Below are 18,790 nucleotides of genomic sequence, written 5' to 3'. Positions count from 1 at the left end.
AATTTTCATGTTTGGGTGCACTATCCCTTTACGCTAAAAAGTTACATTCAAACCATTTTGTCCTAAACTGAAAATATATTGACGGCCTGGAGGGTTAAACATCTAGCAATTAGGTTAAATACAATTGTGCAGAAACACTCAAATTATTATTATATTATTATTATTGTTAAAAAGTTTGTGGAACAAATTCACCAATGATCTTTTCTGTTGTCTAAGAATGAATAGCTGTTGGTATTTTATTCTAAGTTCTACAATTTATTAGTTAATGTTGGAGCAAAGTCTTTTTTACAAATGTTATATTTAATGTAAGCTTGCTTTCTCTATAAACAATAAACATTGTCTTAAAGTTTTCCATCCAGCAGGTCATATCCCCTCATGTGAGCAGCCCACTGATAATACATACATTTGAAGTAAATTTTAAATGCTGCAATATGTTCATTTAAATCTTGGTCTTTCATTATTTTCTTGCATATATATATCTATGTAGGTTTCTAAATATTTAACTCGTATAATTGTTGTCAGAATAGAATACATAATTCCATAATACCTTCATCATGATAAATGCACAATATGTATAGTCAGTGGGTGGTTGTCTTATCTTTTAGTGAAATTTACATGACTGGGTTAAATTTAATCTGCTGATGAAGATCATGTGCGTTTGTCAGATGTTGTTTTAAATATCAAGAATGAACTTTGATCTCAGCTGTGTGACTGTGTTTGTTTCTGTGAGGTGTCAGTCAGACGACGAGAGTCAGGCGTTCCTTTCAAAGTATTTATTCTGGAAGGTTGTAGGTTACACATGCTGTAGCTTTGTAGTTCAGTAATTCAGTTGTTTTTTTTTAGTGTGTGTGTGTGTGTGTGTGCGTGCGTGCGTGCGTGCGTGTTACATTGCATAACTATAATAATGCAGCACAATAATGAACACAATGCAAGGAAAATTATTTGAAATAATGATCAATTTAACAAATGATGATAGTTAAAGAATTTTACAAATAAGAGGAAAGGTGGGCGGCACGGTGGTTAGCACTCTCGCCTCACAGCAAGAGGGTTGCCGGTTTGATCCCGGGCGTGGGAGCCCTTCTGTGCGGAGTTTGCATGTTCTCCCCGTGTCAGCGTGGGTTCTCTCCGGGCACTCCGGCTTCCTCCCACAGTCCAAAGACATGCAGATTGGGGACTAGGTTAATTGGTAACTCTAAATAGTCCGTAGGTGTGAATGTGAGCGTGAATGGTTGTTTGTCTCTATGTGTCAGCCCTGTGATAGTCTGGCGACCTGTCCAGTGTGTACCCTGCCTCTCGCCCGATGTCCCCCCCCCCCCCGTGCCCCTCAAGAGGATGAATGAATGAAAGAGGAAAGGTTATTATGTCCGATGAAAGTTCACACTGCACTGAAGAGCTCAAATCAGGCTGTAGCTCATCGAACAGGAAACACAACACTTCAAGAAAAAATTTGCTGACATTGACAAGCTGCCCTCATGTGACAGAATAACAGGCTGACTTTATTCTCTAAGTATATTAAGACATATTTAAAAAAAACACAAAGGTTGACATTTAGGCGCTGGCTACACATTTACAATGATTTCTAAAAATGGATAATTTTTCTCCTCCTCTGTTCTGTCCACACAACCTTGATTTCACAAAATATCTCCGTACACACTACAACACAAAAATGACACCAAGCGCTCATCAGTGTCAGCCATCTTCTGCATTCTACTGTTGTTGTGAAGATATTAAGGTGCACAGGCTGATGTTACCTATTTCAAAACCACAACTGGAGATCTCATCACCCTTACTTCCCCTTCAATTTAAGTACCAAGGAACTCATTTAAAACTACGAGTGATGCTCTTGTTGTGTGAAAATATTTCTTCCACTCCTCATCGACAACAATCGTCAGCGTTCCACAATCAGCTGCTTCAACCAGGCTGGATCTAAAGCCAGCAGGGTAGACTGCTCCATTCATCCATGAAGTGGTGGAGCAGTACTAAGTTTAAGTGTAAAGAAGTCATTAGACCAAACAGTGCTGACAAAACATAAACAAATCAATAGTCTGCCATTGAATGCTAGTTACACAAAGCAACAGTTGATATGTACAAATTGAGGAGATGGTGTCCTCCTTTCCTAAACACTCAGTTTTACACATCTACACAGATAAACAGCGGAGTTTTTAAAAATCTGCACCTCAAAAAGCATTTCTAAAAAATCTTAATTTTAGTGACCTAAAATTCTGTTTGTGTTTGGACAAGAGGCCAAATGGTATCTCTATACTTGTAGGCGGGGCCTTAGGTACGATGAAGTAGTGGCAGTAATTGACTAAATACTGATATTACTGATACACCAGGTAAAAGGTACACTCGATCGCTGTCTGACAGCAGCTTCAGTATATGTTAAAGCCACCTGAAGGCACCTCTGGGTTCTTATGTGCTGCAGATTACCAAACAAATTAAACTGTTGTACAGTGGATCTTAGATTCAGAGAGTCCGGGGCTCCAGGCAGTTGCCCACTTTGCCCCACTTTGCCCCACTTTGCTCTTTGCCCAGGTGGTAATCAAACCTCACTCAGAGGATGATACATTTGCTTTGGTATTTCTGTTTTAGTTCGTACATTTCTTGCTCATGCTTTTTCTTCAAGGTTTCTGTTTCTTCTTTCAGAGCTTTTTCTTTGTGACTTGAGAGGTTTTGTAACAGACTGTACTCTCTGTCATGGCTCTCTTCATTCTCCCACATCTGTCGCTCATGCCTTTTCTTCAGTTCCTGTATTTCCTCCATGTGCTTCTCTACCAGTGCTGTAAAGTCCTTTGTGTATTTCTGTCTGAACTCATTGAACTCTTCAGCTTGTTTTCTGGCCTCCTCTTCATACTTCCTCTTCATTTCCTCCAGTTTTTTCTTATAGTTTTCCTCTAATTCTTTTCTCTCCTTCTCCTCTTGTTCTCTTCTGATTCGATCTTCTTCTCTTCTTTTCTTCTCATCTTTTTCTCTTTCCTGCTCGTATTCTTCCTGGAGCCTTTTAAGTTTTGTTTGCTCCTCTTGTCGTCTCTGTTCATTGTGCTGATATTGTCTATCCCACCATTCTTGTCTTTGCTTCTCCCAGTTCTCTTTTTGCTTTCTCATCTCTTCTTTACTTTGCTCCAACTCTCTGTCGAGTTTTTGTTCCCAGTCCTGTCGTTGAATGTCTTCCTGCGCCTTCCTCTCCCTGTCCTCGTCTTCCCTCATTTCCTGTTCTTTCTTTCTCTCCTCACGCTCCTTGTTGATGTTTTCCTCCATTTCTTTAAGTTGTTTATCTCTCAGTTGTCTCTCCTTTTCAGTGTCTGCTCTCTGTTGTTCCATTCTTTTCTTCACTGCCTCCATTTCCTCCTCATGTTTTCTCTGAAGCTCCTCTCTCTGTTTCTTCATCTCTTCTTCCTTCTCCTTCAGGATTCTCTCCACTTCCTTCTGTATGGCTTCTTCCGCCTCTTTGAACATCTCTGAGGTGTAGCAGTTGCAGCCATTTTCCATCAGCATTCTGTTTGACTTCTTCAGCAGCTCTCTGACTTGTGTGCGGTCTGTCTGATTGTTGTTATTGAAGACCTGGTATCTTCCTCCACAGTCATTTATCAGCTTTTTCAAAAAGTCATCACAGTCTTCAATGTAACTCTCAATTGTTTTATTTTTCAGATCATCTCCTCTGGTGAAGATGATGATGATGAAATCTCCTGAATTCTTGCCAAAATATTTCTTGATCAGTTCCACAGAGTCTTTCTCCTCTTGTGTAAAGCGGCCGATCTGCAGCACTAGTAAGAACACGTGAGGTCCAGGAGACAACATGCTGATGCATTTTAAAAGCTCCTGTTGAACATCGTCATTGGACAGAGTCGTATCAAACAGGCCAGGAGTGTCGACCACAGCGACAGGTCGTCCATCAATCTCTCCTGTTGCTTTCTTACAAAACTTAGTGACAGACTTTGAGCTGGGAGTAGAAAGAAAATGTTCTTTGTCCAAAATGGTGTTTCCAGTTGCACTCTTCCCACTGCCAGTCTTCCCAATCAGCACCATCCTGAGACACTCTCTGCTCTGACTGATGTCATCAGTTCCCATCTCCTTTTTCTGTATTAGATCCCGCAGTTCAGCTTTAAGTCTTGAAACATTATCCAGCTGAGCCTTGGTGAACATCTTTACTGTGAAGCATCTGGAACCTCCAACTCTCATCTTTTCCACAGCATCCAACAGCTCTGGGATCTGCTGCTGGTCCTTAATGTTGAGAACAACATATCTTCCTCCACAGCTCTGACAGAGCTCCTGGATGTCTCTGTTCTCCTTCATAAAGTTAACAACAGCTGGAGCTGTAGGATCTGACTCCACAGTGAACAGGATCAAGGTGAAGTCATTAACTCGAGAGCTGAATGTGTTCCTGATGGTCTCTAACTCTTTCTTGTCTTTATCAGTGAGGGGACGCACAGGTAGGACCAGGATGAAGGCATGGACGCCCTCAGGATCACAGAGGGAGATACACCTGAATGATTCCTCCATCACTGCCTCCTGAGGTTTTCCATACAAGGCAGGCAGCTCCACCAGGGAAACCCAACGTCCACACACCTCTCCCTGATGTTTAACACACTCTGATGAGCTGGAGACTGAATGAAGCTCTGTGTGACCTAAAATGGCCTTGGCTGCTGAAGTCTTCCCTGCTCCTCTCCTCCCACACAGGACCAGGTTTAAAGCTGCTCTGATGTTTTTATTAGCCGTTTCTTCAATCCTCTCCATCAGTGATCTGTGGTTGTCTTCAGACATACTGTAGTATCTTCCTCCACAGTCTCTCAGGAGTTCATTAACAGTGACACTCATTTCACTCCTCTCCTCATGTGTCATGATGACCATCGAGTATTTAAAAGCATCTTGACCAAACAGATTCAGGATGAACTTCAGTGTTTGTCTGTTCTCCTCAGTGAACTCAGACGGCTTCACTAACAGCAGCAGAACATTTGGTCCAGGAGGACAAAGAGTCAAACAGTTCATCACCTCTCTTCTCACGGCCTCCTCAGACAAACTGAAGATGTTTGGAGTTTTCACTACTGTTAATGGTTTTCCTCTCCACTCTCCACAGGTGGCCACACACTGCCTGGTTGGGGAAAGTCTTTGATGATGAAAACTTTGTTCCCTGATGATAAAGTTCCCAAGTCTTGTCTGTTTGTCTTCACTTTTTCCCAGCAGCACAGTCCTAAGTGCAGATGCTGTAAAAAAAAAAAAAAAAAAAAAAAAGATAGAAAGATAAAAACTCATTATAAAGCTGAAATCACAATACTTTGCTCACATCAAATCAAATCAGGCTTTAACTGTCATCTCAAAAAAACTACAACAGTAATGCAGGTAAAACGAAACAGTGCTTGCGGGGGGACGTTCCAACACTGAATTAATGAAAACTAATACCATAAAATGGACATCAGTGAAATACAATAAAACCCTAACTATCCAGCAATAAATCACAAACTAAAAGTCTAGTATGACACTCACACATCATACATCAGCAATTACTATTTTCAGAAAAAGTGACAATTGGCATTTAAAGTGACCATCTGCAGTGCTGTGCAGTATGTATAAGGTGTATGGAATGGAGAGTCTATGAAGTGATCTCCTCACCTATATCCTGAGTCAGTTTTGTGGTTGAATTCATGGTGTCTACATTTTGTTAAAATATTATAAGTCACATGTCATTCACATTTAATCTGTCTTTAAATTTGTATTTAAAATACTCAATCTCCTGCAAATTCTGTTCATATACAGCTGTTTTTATTAGAAATTTCATTTTAGAAAAAATAATGGTGGTCAGAAACATTAAGTTAAAACGACTGTACAGCAGCGATCAGTGCCATTACAGGAGATACTGCTCTGTCCACACAGAGTGGTGAATGTGGAGGATGGGAATGTACAGTTTGTGTTAGCCTTAAATGATTGCATATATGTGCAATATAAACATTTGGACATTATTTTTAAGAAAAGGCAGCATCACATCTCCTCTAAAATGTATTTTGCAAATGGGAAGTAGCTACATTGGACAAAAAATTTAAACATTAAATAATATAACAAAGATAATCCATCTACCTGACAGGTGTGGCATGTCAAGATGTTGATCAAACAGCATAATTATCTCTCAGGTGTGCCTTTTGATGGTCTCAATAGGACACTCTAAAATGTGCAGTTTTATCTTGAAAAACAGTCATTTGCTAGAATTTTTACACCACCATTTGCCCAACGCAATACGGAACATCTCTTTCACATTGAGTTGATCAGGTTGTTGATAATGGTCTGTTGAATGTTGGCCCATTCGTCTTTAATGGCTGTGTGCAGTTGCAGGGTATTGGCAGGAATTTAAACAAGGTGTTGGACACACTGATCCAGAGCATCCTATACATGCTCAGTGGGTGACATGTCTGGTGAGGATGCAGGTCATGCAAGAACTGGGATGTTATCATCTTTCAGGAATTGTGTACAGATCTTTGCAACATAGGACTGTGCATTATCATGTTGCAATGTGGGACCGTGCATTATCGTGCTGCAACGTGGGGCCATGCATTATCATGCTGCAATGTGAGATCACAGTGGGTTTCAGGATCTTATCACGGTATCTCTGTGCATTCTAACTTTCCATCAATAAAATGCACCTGTGTTCGTTGTCCATAGCTCATACCAGCCCAAACCACAACCCCACCGCCACCATAGGGCACTCTGTTCACACAGTAGGGCTGTCAAAAGCACCATGAAATTGAGTTCTAATATTTTCGAATTAATTTAGTAGAGTTCGAATAATATTCAAATTTATTATTATTTTATTTTATTTTATTTAAAAAAAATTTTTTTTACAAAAAAAAAAAAAACACAAAAAGTAACATGCTTATTGCTGGCGCAATATGAACGTGACACTCGGATGAAAACACCCAATCCAACCTCACTGAAGTGCCAGGTATGATCAAGTTCTGCCTCGTTATTTGAGCAATGTTTGGATACTTCAGTGCGCCTGTAGTTTTCCACCACATGAGTGGATCCTGGTCAGCTCGTAGTGGTGTCTCATTCTGGTAACGTTTCATCTTTTCTTCAAAAACGGTAGGCAGGGAGGCAGCAGGTGCAACACTCCCTGTATGTCTCCCCGAACAGGTCACACATCGCGGACAGCGCAGTGGGTGGTGTTGGCGCAGCGGGGCTTCTCCGTCGGCGCCTCTCCCTCCATCGCTGCGTCTCTCTCTGGCCCGGCTTGTGCGCAAGCCATCTCTGCCCGAACGGAATTCACCGTGATATACAACATTATTAATAGTAATAATTAATTATTAATGATATTCGAATTATCAAATTTAGGTTTGAACTTATAAAAAAAATATATATATTTGAATATATTTCAACTTCGATTTTTTTTGACAGCCCTATCACACAGTGGCATTAGCAACCTGCCCATCCACACTCCGCCACACATCTGCCCAGTGCAGTGTATACCTGAATTCAACTGTGAAGAGAACACCTCTCCAAAGTACCACATGCCATTGATGGTTGCAAACCTAAGTCAGTTTTGATAAAGCACTGTTGGGTCAGGTCCAGGATGACAAGCAAGCATGAGCTTTCCTGACACAGTTTCTGACAGTTTGTGCAAAATATCTTAGGTCAACTCACTCGAACTTCGTCACAGTCAACGTTTGGTCATGGACTTTCCATGTTGACATATGACATGCAAGGTACCCTGGGTGTGTTGGTTGTAGACGTTCTAGAACACCGTCTCAACTTCAGCCTGTTACATGCATTGTCTGTTTTCAAAATACACTTCTGTTTTCACAGTAAATGTACAGTTTGCATAGTCTCTTCAAAATACATGCACTCGGTACAACACCTTTTTTCCTTCAACAACAAATGCACATATTTACGTTTAGCCAATACACACGTGGTTTAGGGAAAAGAACAGGGTTTGGCTTTACAATTTTAGAGGAAGTGAACACCGTCCTCACAGATGAAAGTTGGTGTTTGTTGGACCCATCCACCACCCTTTCCGTCTGCCCTACTCTAATTTCCATGGCTTGAACTGAAGTTGTTGTCCCAGCGCGTTTCCCCCCAATGCTGCCAGGCTGGCCGTGTATTATGCTGATCTGAAAGGACGACTTTTTTTTTTCTGTGTCTGACGCCATAAGTCACTGATTAAGCGCAGGTTTTCAAAGACTTCGAACTGAGACCAGGTTGCTTTGGTTTTGTAAATCATTTGTCACAACACTTGGTTCCAAGTGGCTATTCTCAGACAATCTTGCAAGTGAAGATGATAAATGTGGAGGTCCTGAGCTAGTGTTGATACCTGTGTTCTGTGGTTGTGAGGCTGGATGGATGTACTGCCAAATTCATAGAAACAATGTTGGAGATGGCTTATGGTAGTGAAGCGAACGTTTACTGTAGTTCACAGGTAACAACTCTGGTGGACATTCCAGCATTGAGCTCGCCAATGGCGCGCTCCATCTGTGGCATTGTGTTGTGTTATCAAACTGCACATTCTAGTGTGTCTGTGACCATCCCAATACACAGCTGTATAGTAATCATGTTGTTTAATCAGCATCTTGATAGGCCACATCTGTCAGGCGGATGGACTATCTTGGAAAGGGAGAATTGCTCACTAACATGGATTTTAACAGGTTTGCGACCAAAAATAGAGATAAATATATCTATTGAGTGCATAAAAAAGTCTCTGATCTTAAACCTGTAAGAAATGGAAGCAAAAACAAAAGTATTGCATTTAAATTTTGTTCAGTATATTTTGCTCCATTGAATTTCAGTGGTAATTGTGTGGAATTGTGTTTGGGATTACGCTGGAGAAGAGATGTCACTAAAATCTATTTTCAAAATTATGATTTGCATTGAGATGAATTTACTTACATTGAGTCTGTGTTTTCTCTGCAAGTTGCGGAGTGATCTTTTTAACCACACGCAGCCCTGTAAAAATATGTCATCATTAATTTGCAGATTCAAGTTCTATTTTAATCAAGGACTGTATGAACAAAGTTTGGCTTGGCAGAAATGTTACTGCACTTACCAGCAGCTTTTACAGCATCCATGATAGAGATCTGTGTTCCTCTTTGTTTCAGGCTTTGATGATCACCTGGTAGAGCAGGTGTTGCATCCTCAAACACATCACAGCTCACATGCTCTCCATTGTTCTCCTTTGCAGTTTGACCCAATCGTGTTAACAGCTCTGGACGTTCAAGGTTCTTCTGCTTCAGGTATCTGTATCTACACATTCTGATCATGTCTTTTAATGGAGGGTGTGTCATGTATTTTTTCTTTACACCTGAACTCTCCTCTCTGGGTGTTGTTATCAAAACCAACACATGATCAAATGATCGATCACTGAACTTTCCAAGGATCCTATCCAGCTTCACTTTTTGTTTCTCAGTGAAGTCTTCAGGCTGTAGAACCAGCAGGAACACATGAGGTCCAGGATCAGAGAGTCTCACACAGTTTTCTACATGTTCTGACAGTTTGTTTTCAGAGATGTTGGGATGCAGCAGATCTGGAGTGTTGATCAGAACTATTTCTTTGTCCTTTATCTGTCTTCTTTCTGTCAGACAGCAGTCTGGTTCTTCTTCAGTGTTGAACTTAGTCTCTCCCAGTATGAAGTTCCCCACTGAACTCCTCTGAGACCAGCTGTTCCCCAGCAGAACAACCCTCAGCTCACACACTGTGGAAAACAAACATTCAGAAAAGGCAAAAAAAAATCCAACAACAATTAAATGCAGACTAGCATTTATTCATTTTTAGTTTATTCAGTGTTGAATTTCAGGGGTTTATTTACTGATCGATTTTACCTATGAAGTAATGTACTGAAATACTCTAAAATAGCAGGATAACATAATTCAGTTAAACTCACTGTTAGGTGGCAGCCATTTAAAGCTGCTACTGCGCTGCCGAGGATGCGGATCGTCTGTGATAGTGAGGACACAGCATTTGTTTACTTAATCATGTAAATCACACTTAATCTGTGTAATCTCTAATAACACATGCATTTATAGTAGACCTTCTTAAGACAGTAACGCTGTCATTATTCAAATGTCCAGTGCAGTCTTTTAAAACTCTGACTCAGAGAGCAGGTGTAGTGCAAACTGTGTTTGTTCACCCTGAGCTGAGGGAAAACATGACTTTTGACTTGTGACTCTGTGAATTTAACCTGCTCTCTGGCAGGCTTTCATCTACAAACCCTGAGTGTGTGTCTGTCCCCTTCCTGACAGAGACAGACACACAGTGTCATTTCTTCATTGATACAGTTTGTATCGAAGTGCGAATCAAAGAGCATTAATTAGCGGAGGATTACTGTATGTCCAGATCAAAATCCTGGTTGAACATTAGTTTGTTACTCAGCACCATTGAAGTTACCTCCTTTATGCCCTCACATTAAAATATCACACATAATCAAGTTACCCCTTTATTTCCATAGATAGGTATGTATCTGTATGTTTTCATTATCGTCATAGCAAGATTGACTCAACCCAGAGCAAAGGTAGGCAACCTGCAACTCTGGAGCCACATGCTGCTCTTTACACCCTCTCCACTGGCTCCCTGTGGCTTGGACATAAAATTATATGGAAATGAATAAGTGTTATTTTGTAACATTCAGATTTTTATTTGTCATTATTTTGGGCCCAGAGTGATTATTGCATTCTACAGCTGTAAATATGTGTAGCCTATACATCGAATTAAAAAGCACTTTAATGTTTCATCAACTAAAATGTCATACGTCTACGACCTTGTGTTTTTTCTGAATTTACGACTTTTGCTGAACTCAAGTAACAGTGGTTAACCTAGAGTCTCTCTAGCAAGGCTAGCTATGGATTCCAAATCCAAAAAAGGATTTCACAGCATTTCAGTGACTGTGTTTAAATTTACTATGTTTGTTAAAGTAGCTGAAATAAAGCCACTGAAGACTGTGGAGCCAAGGATTCTAATAGATGTCTGAAATTTAAATTCTACTCTATTTCAAACTCCACGCCTTTTCAAGTGCTCATCACCAAACACATTATTACTGGATCTGATTGAGAGCTTACAGTCATGTCTTTATGTCTGTGATCTATAAAATCTTTAACTATATTTTCCATCTTCAGTTATTGGCTCCTGTGTTTTGTCCCCATCAGATTAAAGCTGAGCAAATACATTCAAAATGTAATGAAGGCTACAGCTAATGATGAATTAATGGACAACACTGAATAAAACTTCATTATGTTCATTTACTGATACTTTTCGTCGCTTTGACTCAGACTCTTTGTTTTATTTTTTTTAAGATAAATTTGCTCTGTTCACATATACATGCATTATTATCTCTACATCCACTTGATCAAAATGGAGGCCCTGACTTTCATTTACCTGTTGCCATGGTGAATTGTCATATCAGAGCTGCATTAATGATGTTTTTTGTTTTTTTTTTACAGCTCACAGGCTTAACTCAGAGTGAACATTCTCAGCGTTGATTGAACTGACTCTGGTCAGCTGATCTGGAACCAAAACTCAGACAGGCAAATTGTGATTTGTGATATTGGGCTTTATAAATAAAATTGAATTGAATTGAATTGCTTTTGCTCAGATTGTTTGCTTTCACTCAGATATTGCTGCTTTCATGGAATTCCTGCTCTCTAACTTGAGTCTTCCCCTCGCTCTCAAGCTCCCTTTGTGCACTTATGAATTGTCTGCTCTCAGATCTGCACTCGGCTCCTGGATTTTTTTGTGCAACGATCCTGTGTAGTGTTAAGCAATGAAGTGATCCCTGCCTCATTGTGGGCGTGTTCGCTCTACTTCTCAGAGCAGCCCGTACAGATGGTTAATCTTTGACCAGGTTCATGCACTCCTGCACTCCAGGGCTTTATTAAATGCCCTTCATTTGCTGTCTTTACAGCTTCTGGCATAAAATCAGTGTACTGGAGTATAAAACATCTCACTTAATGCTACAGCGTGATTACTCTTAATTCAGATACATATTTAGCTGCTCATAATTTCTCTGGGTTTGACTGCCCTGTTAGGACATACACTGATCAGCTACAACATCAAAACCGCTGACAGATGAAGTTAGTAACACTGATCATCTCATTACAACGTAATGTTCTGCTGGGAAACCTTTGGTCCTGGGGTTGGTTGTCCAAAACACCTTCAGGTAAGATTTTCTTTAAAGTTCTAGTTAAGGATTCCCTTAAAATAAAGTCAGTTGCACAAAAACCCCTTATGTCTTCTCCTTAAGGTTTCCTTAAAATGCTCACTTAAGTATTTTTTTGTTTTAACTTTGACTTGGCCTTATACCTAAAGCAGGATTTATGCTAAATGAGTTTTTCCTTAACAAAGGCAACCTTTTAAGGGATTATGTTCAACTGTAAAGTCTCTCAGCTAAGGAGAAATGAAACCTTAAGTGTTATACTTAAGGCGAAAACTTAAGGCATTTTGTGTCTGACATGCCCCACCCACCCAAACACTGTTGCAGACCTTGGTACCAAACACTGCAGGATGATGATGCACATAGGCTTCATCTCTCCCGTTTGTCCTGATTCACATTTACAAAAAGCTTCAGACATTTACACTGGAAACTGTGCAGTACAAATACTTTATTTTACTGGTAACAGTAGCAGGAGTAGAAGGTTCAGTGCCTTGCTCAAAGGCACATGGACAGCACAGATGAAAGGCACATTCAACTTCTTACTAACATGTTAACATTTTGCAAAAAACTGTTGGAAAAAAGGGTGTACTTCTGATCTGTAACATTGACAGGAAGTGACCGCCATGAGACGGCGCATCATCTCTAGTCAACAACTCTCTGTACTTCTGATCTGTAACGTTGACAGGAAGTGACCGCCATGAGACGGCGTATCATCTCTAGTCAACAACTCTCTGTGCTTCTGATCTGTAACGTTGACAGGAAGTGACCGCCATGAGACGGTGCATCATCTCTAGTCAACAACTCTCTGTGCTTCTGATCTGTAACGTTGACAGGAAGTGACCACCATGAGACGGCGTATCATCTCTAGTCAACAACTCTCTGTGCTTCTGATCTGTAACGTTGACAGGAAGTGACCGCCATGAGACGGCGTATCATCTCTAGTCAACAACTCTCTGTGCTTCTGATCCGTAACGTTGACAGGAAGTGACCGCCATGAGACAGCGTATCATCTCTAGTCAACGACTCTCTGTGCTTCTGATCTGTAACGTTGACAGGAAGTGACCACCATGAGACGGCGTATCATCTCTAGTCAACAACTCTCTGTGCTTCTGATCTGTAACCTTGACAGGAAGTGACCACCATGAGACGGCGTATCATCTCTAGTCAACAACTCTCTGTGCTTCTGATCTGTAACCTTGACAGGAAGTGACCACCATGAGACGGCGTATCATCTCTAGTCAACAACTCTCTGTGCTTCTGATCTGTAACGTTGACAGGAAGTGATTCATGTCAGGGTTTTTGCTTTGTCACTGACCTTTGACTTGGACATTAGTACAGTAATTTACTTAATAAACCGGAAGAGTTGAATAGCTCCATTGAAGAGTATTAAAATACAACTTTTGAAATTCATTTATAAATTAGTGAATTAAATAAATCAGTAAACAGTAAAACATATGTTCAGAAGACATCCTGTAGCATTTGACAGCTTTTGTAGCGTTGTTTATTTTCTCTTAATACGTGAACATGGTGTACGTACCTGCAGTTGATGCTGTTATGTTGAATTGTTGATCTGCCATAGGTTTTTTTTTTTTAATTAATTAGAAGTGAGAATCTCCATTCAGTTGTTGTGGTCATAGTTACAAGCTGTGACTGGTCCACATGATCAGCAGGATTGGATCATCAACACACATCAGAGGATTGTTTAAATCAGTCTGCAGAAGGAAACACAGGAATGTTGCATTTATTACAAGAAATACCTGAGAGACCAGAAATATACTGTGGGCACTGTAAAGACTTAAATGACTGGTCTTGTCAAATGAATTTGTAAAATGTAAAAACTTGTACACGAATGTGTGTGGGTTATTTTTGATGCTGAGTTACACAGCACTATAATGTCAGGTGAGACTTTTATACCAGCACCACAAAGTATAGTTACAATTAAGTCAATGCACACACAAGTCTTTATCTCAACAAAAAACTGAATATTTAATGGACAAACAACTCAGAACATATCTTTTTAATGTAGCCTACAACTTACAGCTGTTTTTATCTTTGATGATTATCTCTCATTTTAATTGAATGATAGTTGTATAGTTTTTAGGGCTGCCCCCTGACTAATAATTTTCCTAGTGGACCATCAGTCCTCATCAGGGTCCATCAGTGGACCGACAGTCCTCATCAGGGTCCATCAGTGGACCAACAGTCCTCATCAGGGTCCATCAGTGGACCAACAGTCCTCATCAGGGTCCATCAGTGGACCAACAGTCCTCATCAGGGTCCATCAGTGGACTAGTCTCCTGCATGTTTCTGATATGAATGTAATGATTAAATGATATATTTTGGTGGTTTGAGTTGAAGGTGTGAGAAAGAATAGTATCAGTAACATTGTTAACACTGTGCTACATTACAGAGAAATACAAACCGTACTAATGAACCTTCATTAATATAGGCCTATATTTTATCTCCAAGTGCACGTCACACACTGAGCGAGCCGCCTGTTAATGACGCTGTGGGCTAATGGGCATGTAGCTACTTCCATGTTTCAGATGATACGTCATGTTTGTAGTCGACCAATGAAGATGAGTTTACATATCACCTTGGGTTCGTCCTTCACCTTCTCAAAATGATCCCACACTTTGGATTTCCTGCCCAACATGTTATTAACTAGCCTGTGGAATAACCGCAGGTACCAGCCCTGGAAATTAGGGGCCGTACACATCTTTAACCGCTTGAAAAACTCGAGGTTGGGCGCTCAGAGCTACTCTTGTGCCTATTTTGTGCCAGCTTTCAAAAGTGCAGTGGTAGGTTGCATTTGAGGTTGCTAAGCAACCTTAACAAACATCATATAGCCTATTTAAATGGAATCTGAGTGCAGAGCTGATCTTCATGCAGAAAACAGCAACTACACGATTCTGCAGATGATTCCACAGATGAGGAGCTGCATACACAAATGCTCACTTGCCAAACTCTGTGCGAACCCTCGATACAGACAATAAAAAAATTCTGAGAAAAGAGAGCAGAGCCATTTTCAATTTTTTGCTTAATGTACACACATAAATATGCTGGATGTAGGTCAAGAATAGCTTCATAAACAAGAGAATGCCAATGAAAATTTTGAAAAATTGTAAGGAGAGCCAGCTAATCCGAGCATGCAAAGACAAGACTGGGAGGGTGCATTTATATATAATACATCCCATAATCAAGCACAGTCAAGACAACACATCGTCACTGTGACCTCATCACATGTCCATGTTTGGTCATGGACTTTCCACGTCCACATACGATGTGCAAGGTACTCTGAGTGTGTTGGTTGTTGACGTTCTGGGACACTGCTGGTACAACACGGCAAATCGACGTTTATTTTCCTTCAACAACAAACACATGGTGGGGTTTAAGCAACAAAAACAAGTGGTTAGGTTTAGAAAAAACATCAGGATTTGGCTTTGAACACCACTCTCTTGGATGACAGTCTGTGTTTGTTGGACCCATCCACCACCCCTCCCACCTGCCCCACTAGGACTGTTGTTCTGCTGCATTTTCCCCTGACACCGCCTAGCACAGTTAAACTATAACAGCAACCAGCCACACATCACACCGATGTGAAGGATGCCTATGTTCGATGGTTGCTGACGCCGCAAGTCACTGCCCACGTGTCGGATTTTGATGATTCAATGATTAAGGAAGGAGAATGCAAACATGTTACCCAGACTTCAGTCCACATACGCAAACAATCACAAACCAGTCTTTTTCTTTGGCCAAGAATGAGAAGCAGTTTCTATTTCTAAAATAAAAACCCAATTTCAGCTTCAGCCTTTTCCCAAGTAGTGCAATGTGTTTCTTAAAAGGAAAACTAACAACTAATGCCCAGGTATTTGTAAGATGAAACACACTCTATGCTCTTGTTCTGAAGTGTCACAGTAGTCGGGAGATTTGAAAGCTGCACATTGGCTTTTGTGAATAACATGCAGATAGGCTGTTACTTACATTGTAAAGCTGAAATGTGTTTTGCGGCTCCAGACAGATAATTTATTTAATTTTTTGGCCAAAATGGCTCTTTGATTGTAAAGCTTGCCACCCCTGCTCAAGTCTATTACATTTCAAAAGTAACCTTCCCAACACTGCTCTGTTATGTAAATGTAATAAAGATGTTTCCTTCTTTCAGCATAATGAAAAGGAGCCAAAACAAGTTCAGGCAGAGTCTCATGTAACACTGCTGCATACTACTTGTTGTGTGCCCATCTTAATACTCAATAAGACAGTGCATTCCGAACCTAATCATGACATGAAGCTTCTTCTTTTACTTGCTTTATTGTCCAAACCGACAGTAACACTTCAAGTCTGCCTTGCACGCCTCCGGGCTGCGGTCATTCATTCTCCTCCTGTTTTTCTCCCCATGTGACCTACGTAACCCAATACATGACACTACTCTATGAAAACCTGTCTGCTGTTGTCTCGACAATTCACTTAAGCCAAAAAGTGACTTTAACATTTGTCACAGTCGTCTCCTTAATCTCATTTCAGAGAGATTTTAAAGGTGAAACATATCAGGAGCTCTCAGTTCAGACAGAAACAAAAATCATCACATTTCTTGCAGACTGTTGGATGGGCATTGTCTGTTTCAGCTTCAGACATTGTTAACTTGACTGGTTATAACCACATACTACACATGCAACTCACTGCAAATCCATCAGCAGCTCTGACGGACCACTCTAACTTAAATTACTCTTATTTTTCTTTGTTTAGTTTAAGTCTACTTCACTCACCTGCTTCAATCCATGCTGCGACACAGTCATCGGTGAAAGTGAAAGTAAAAAATAGTCACGGGGTAAGGTTTAAAAAAACAGAAGTCTCCCAGCAGCCAAAAAGTATTCTTAAAGCTACAAACACTGGAGGTGTTACTGTGAAGTTCAGGAACAACCTGTTTGTTTGAGGGTCTCATTTACAAATAGTTGTTTTACATATTACTTTTTAAAACTTGACTCTGAGCACATTCTGATATTTAGGATGATATGTTTACCAGGCCATATGCTGTATATTGTGAATCGTTAGAATGTTAGAATTAAATGCATATGATCAACATCAGTTAAAATATTTCATCTGACTTCCTCTTCACAAAGATGATTTTAAATACCCAAACAGCTGGTGTAATTTTCTGTTGAAGCTGATTCAGTCTTCTGGGCTAAAAATGTATTTTTAAAGAAATAAAATAAATCTGATTTATAAAATGTTTTGATCATATTTTATTTTTTAAAACTTTGCCCTTTGCCTGAAAACAGCCTCGTCCCAAACAAAAATTAACAACTTAAAAAAACAAAAAGAAACAAGTGTTAAAAGTTGTCAAAATCTAAAACTAACAGTATGTACTGTTAACATCGCTGTAAAAATGTAGTTTCTATAAAGGCGTGAATGCTGCTCTTGGTATACTTTCTATTTTTTGATAAATTCATAAAATAATAGGCCTATTGTTATCTGGTGTCTCTCAACCATAACAGGTCAACTCCCCATACAGCTGATTAAATAATCTTGTATTTAATTTAACAAAAATCATTCAACTTTTCCTTCATATTTTGTAACGCTGTGACGTTTTCAGTGCCTGATGGAGTCGACAAAATTCAAGTCTTGGAGGTTGGCAGATTAAAGGGTTTAAGCGTCAAGACTTTGGTCTTTTAAAAAATATGTTCACAGCTAAATTGAAGAATTAAAATTTTAAAAATTAACACAGAATAATGTTTTGTCTCAGTGATCAAGAATGAGTGAACCTATGACGCTCCACATACATGAAACGCATACAAATATTCATTAAAAACACAACTCTTAACTGTTCACAGATCATTAAAGTTAAATCATAAAACATGTGAACTTGCGTGTGAGTTATAAAGCTTTCGTCAGTTATGTAAGCTCCTAATGACGTTGGCCTCCTGTTGCTGAGCTGCTGCTGCAGAGGACTTTGGTATTTATGAGCCTGAGGCCGCCACCTGGACTTCTTCAGAAAGCTGCTGATGCATGTTGGGACATTTTCAGAGTTTTAGATGTTGTGGTGGGTCCTGAGCAGTAATTATCCCTCAACATTTCTCTTTGGTTTTGACTCCTTAAAGAAAAAGGAGAGATAATTATTTTGTTTCTGTGTTCAGCTGTAAAATCTCAAAATCTTAAAAGTAGAATTGTGATAGTGAAGAAAATTTTCTGTCGTTCTGTCAGTCAAATCATTTTGTTCCAAAAGGTTGTCATTATCATTTCTGACATACACCTCCAGGCTCCCATGTGCAATCAGTACGACCTTCATGACACATCACCTCGAGTCAGAGAGAAGTTGATTAAACGCTGCGCTGATATTTGAGGCAGGTTTTTGTTGTGTTGTATAAAAGAGTGCTGCAGGGGTTAGGCTTATTTATCCGCCATTGGCTTTTTTTATTACTGCAGAGAATAAACAAACAATGACATATGTTCGTCAGTAATTAGCTGTTTATGCCCCCCCAACTCCCTACCATCCTTAAGTGGATTCTAACTCTGTGGAAACACTTCATGCTGGTATTAAAGGCTCCAAATCCTGCACAACTGTTTTTGCCCTCGCAGCTTCTTTACAAAAAAATGCCTGTAAACAACAACAACAACAACATCGCATTTCAGGCAGAAACAGTCCCAAATACAGCCCACACAATTTTGGAGGGACTG

At 40.0% G+C, this 18,790-nt stretch overlaps 2 protein-coding genes across 2 annotated transcripts in view; both read right to left on the bottom strand.

The window, feature by feature from the left end:
- The window catches only part of LOC117252562 (uncharacterized), a 74,973-nt gene extending 57,725 nt beyond the window's left edge, over positions 1–17,248 (bottom strand). Inside the window, exons 1-3 of the mRNA XM_078171032.1 lie at positions 16,882–17,248; positions 13,656–13,830; positions 9,857–9,910 (exon numbers count right to left, since the gene is read on the bottom strand). Of these exons, the coding sequence (XP_078027158.1) occupies positions 9,857–9,910; positions 13,656–13,695 (94 nt within the window). The 5' untranslated portion in view covers positions 13,696–13,830; positions 16,882–17,248. The remainder of the gene's footprint in view (positions 1–9,856; positions 9,911–13,655; positions 13,831–16,881) is intronic.
- LOC144464315 (GTPase IMAP family member 8-like) lies at positions 89–9,662 on the bottom strand. Its single transcript, XM_078171038.1, has 3 exons — positions 9,023–9,662; positions 8,866–8,922; positions 89–5,201 (listed from the first exon to the last, which is right to left on the bottom strand). The coding sequence occupies exons 1-3, from the start codon at positions 9,258–9,260 to the stop codon at positions 2,554–2,556; spliced, it is 2,943 nt and encodes a 980-aa protein (XP_078027164.1). The 5' UTR covers positions 9,261–9,662; the 3' UTR covers positions 89–2,553.
- Positions 17,249–18,790: the final 1,542 nt, after the last annotated feature.

This window comes from Epinephelus lanceolatus, chromosome 9, assembly GCF_041903045.1.
Source record: "Epinephelus lanceolatus isolate andai-2023 chromosome 9, ASM4190304v1, whole genome shotgun sequence".
NCBI lineage: Eukaryota > Metazoa > Chordata > Actinopteri > Perciformes > Serranidae > Epinephelus > Epinephelus lanceolatus.
The sequence above is the reverse complement of the archived record's forward strand: the minus strand, read 5'-3'. Positions and strand labels throughout refer to the sequence as shown.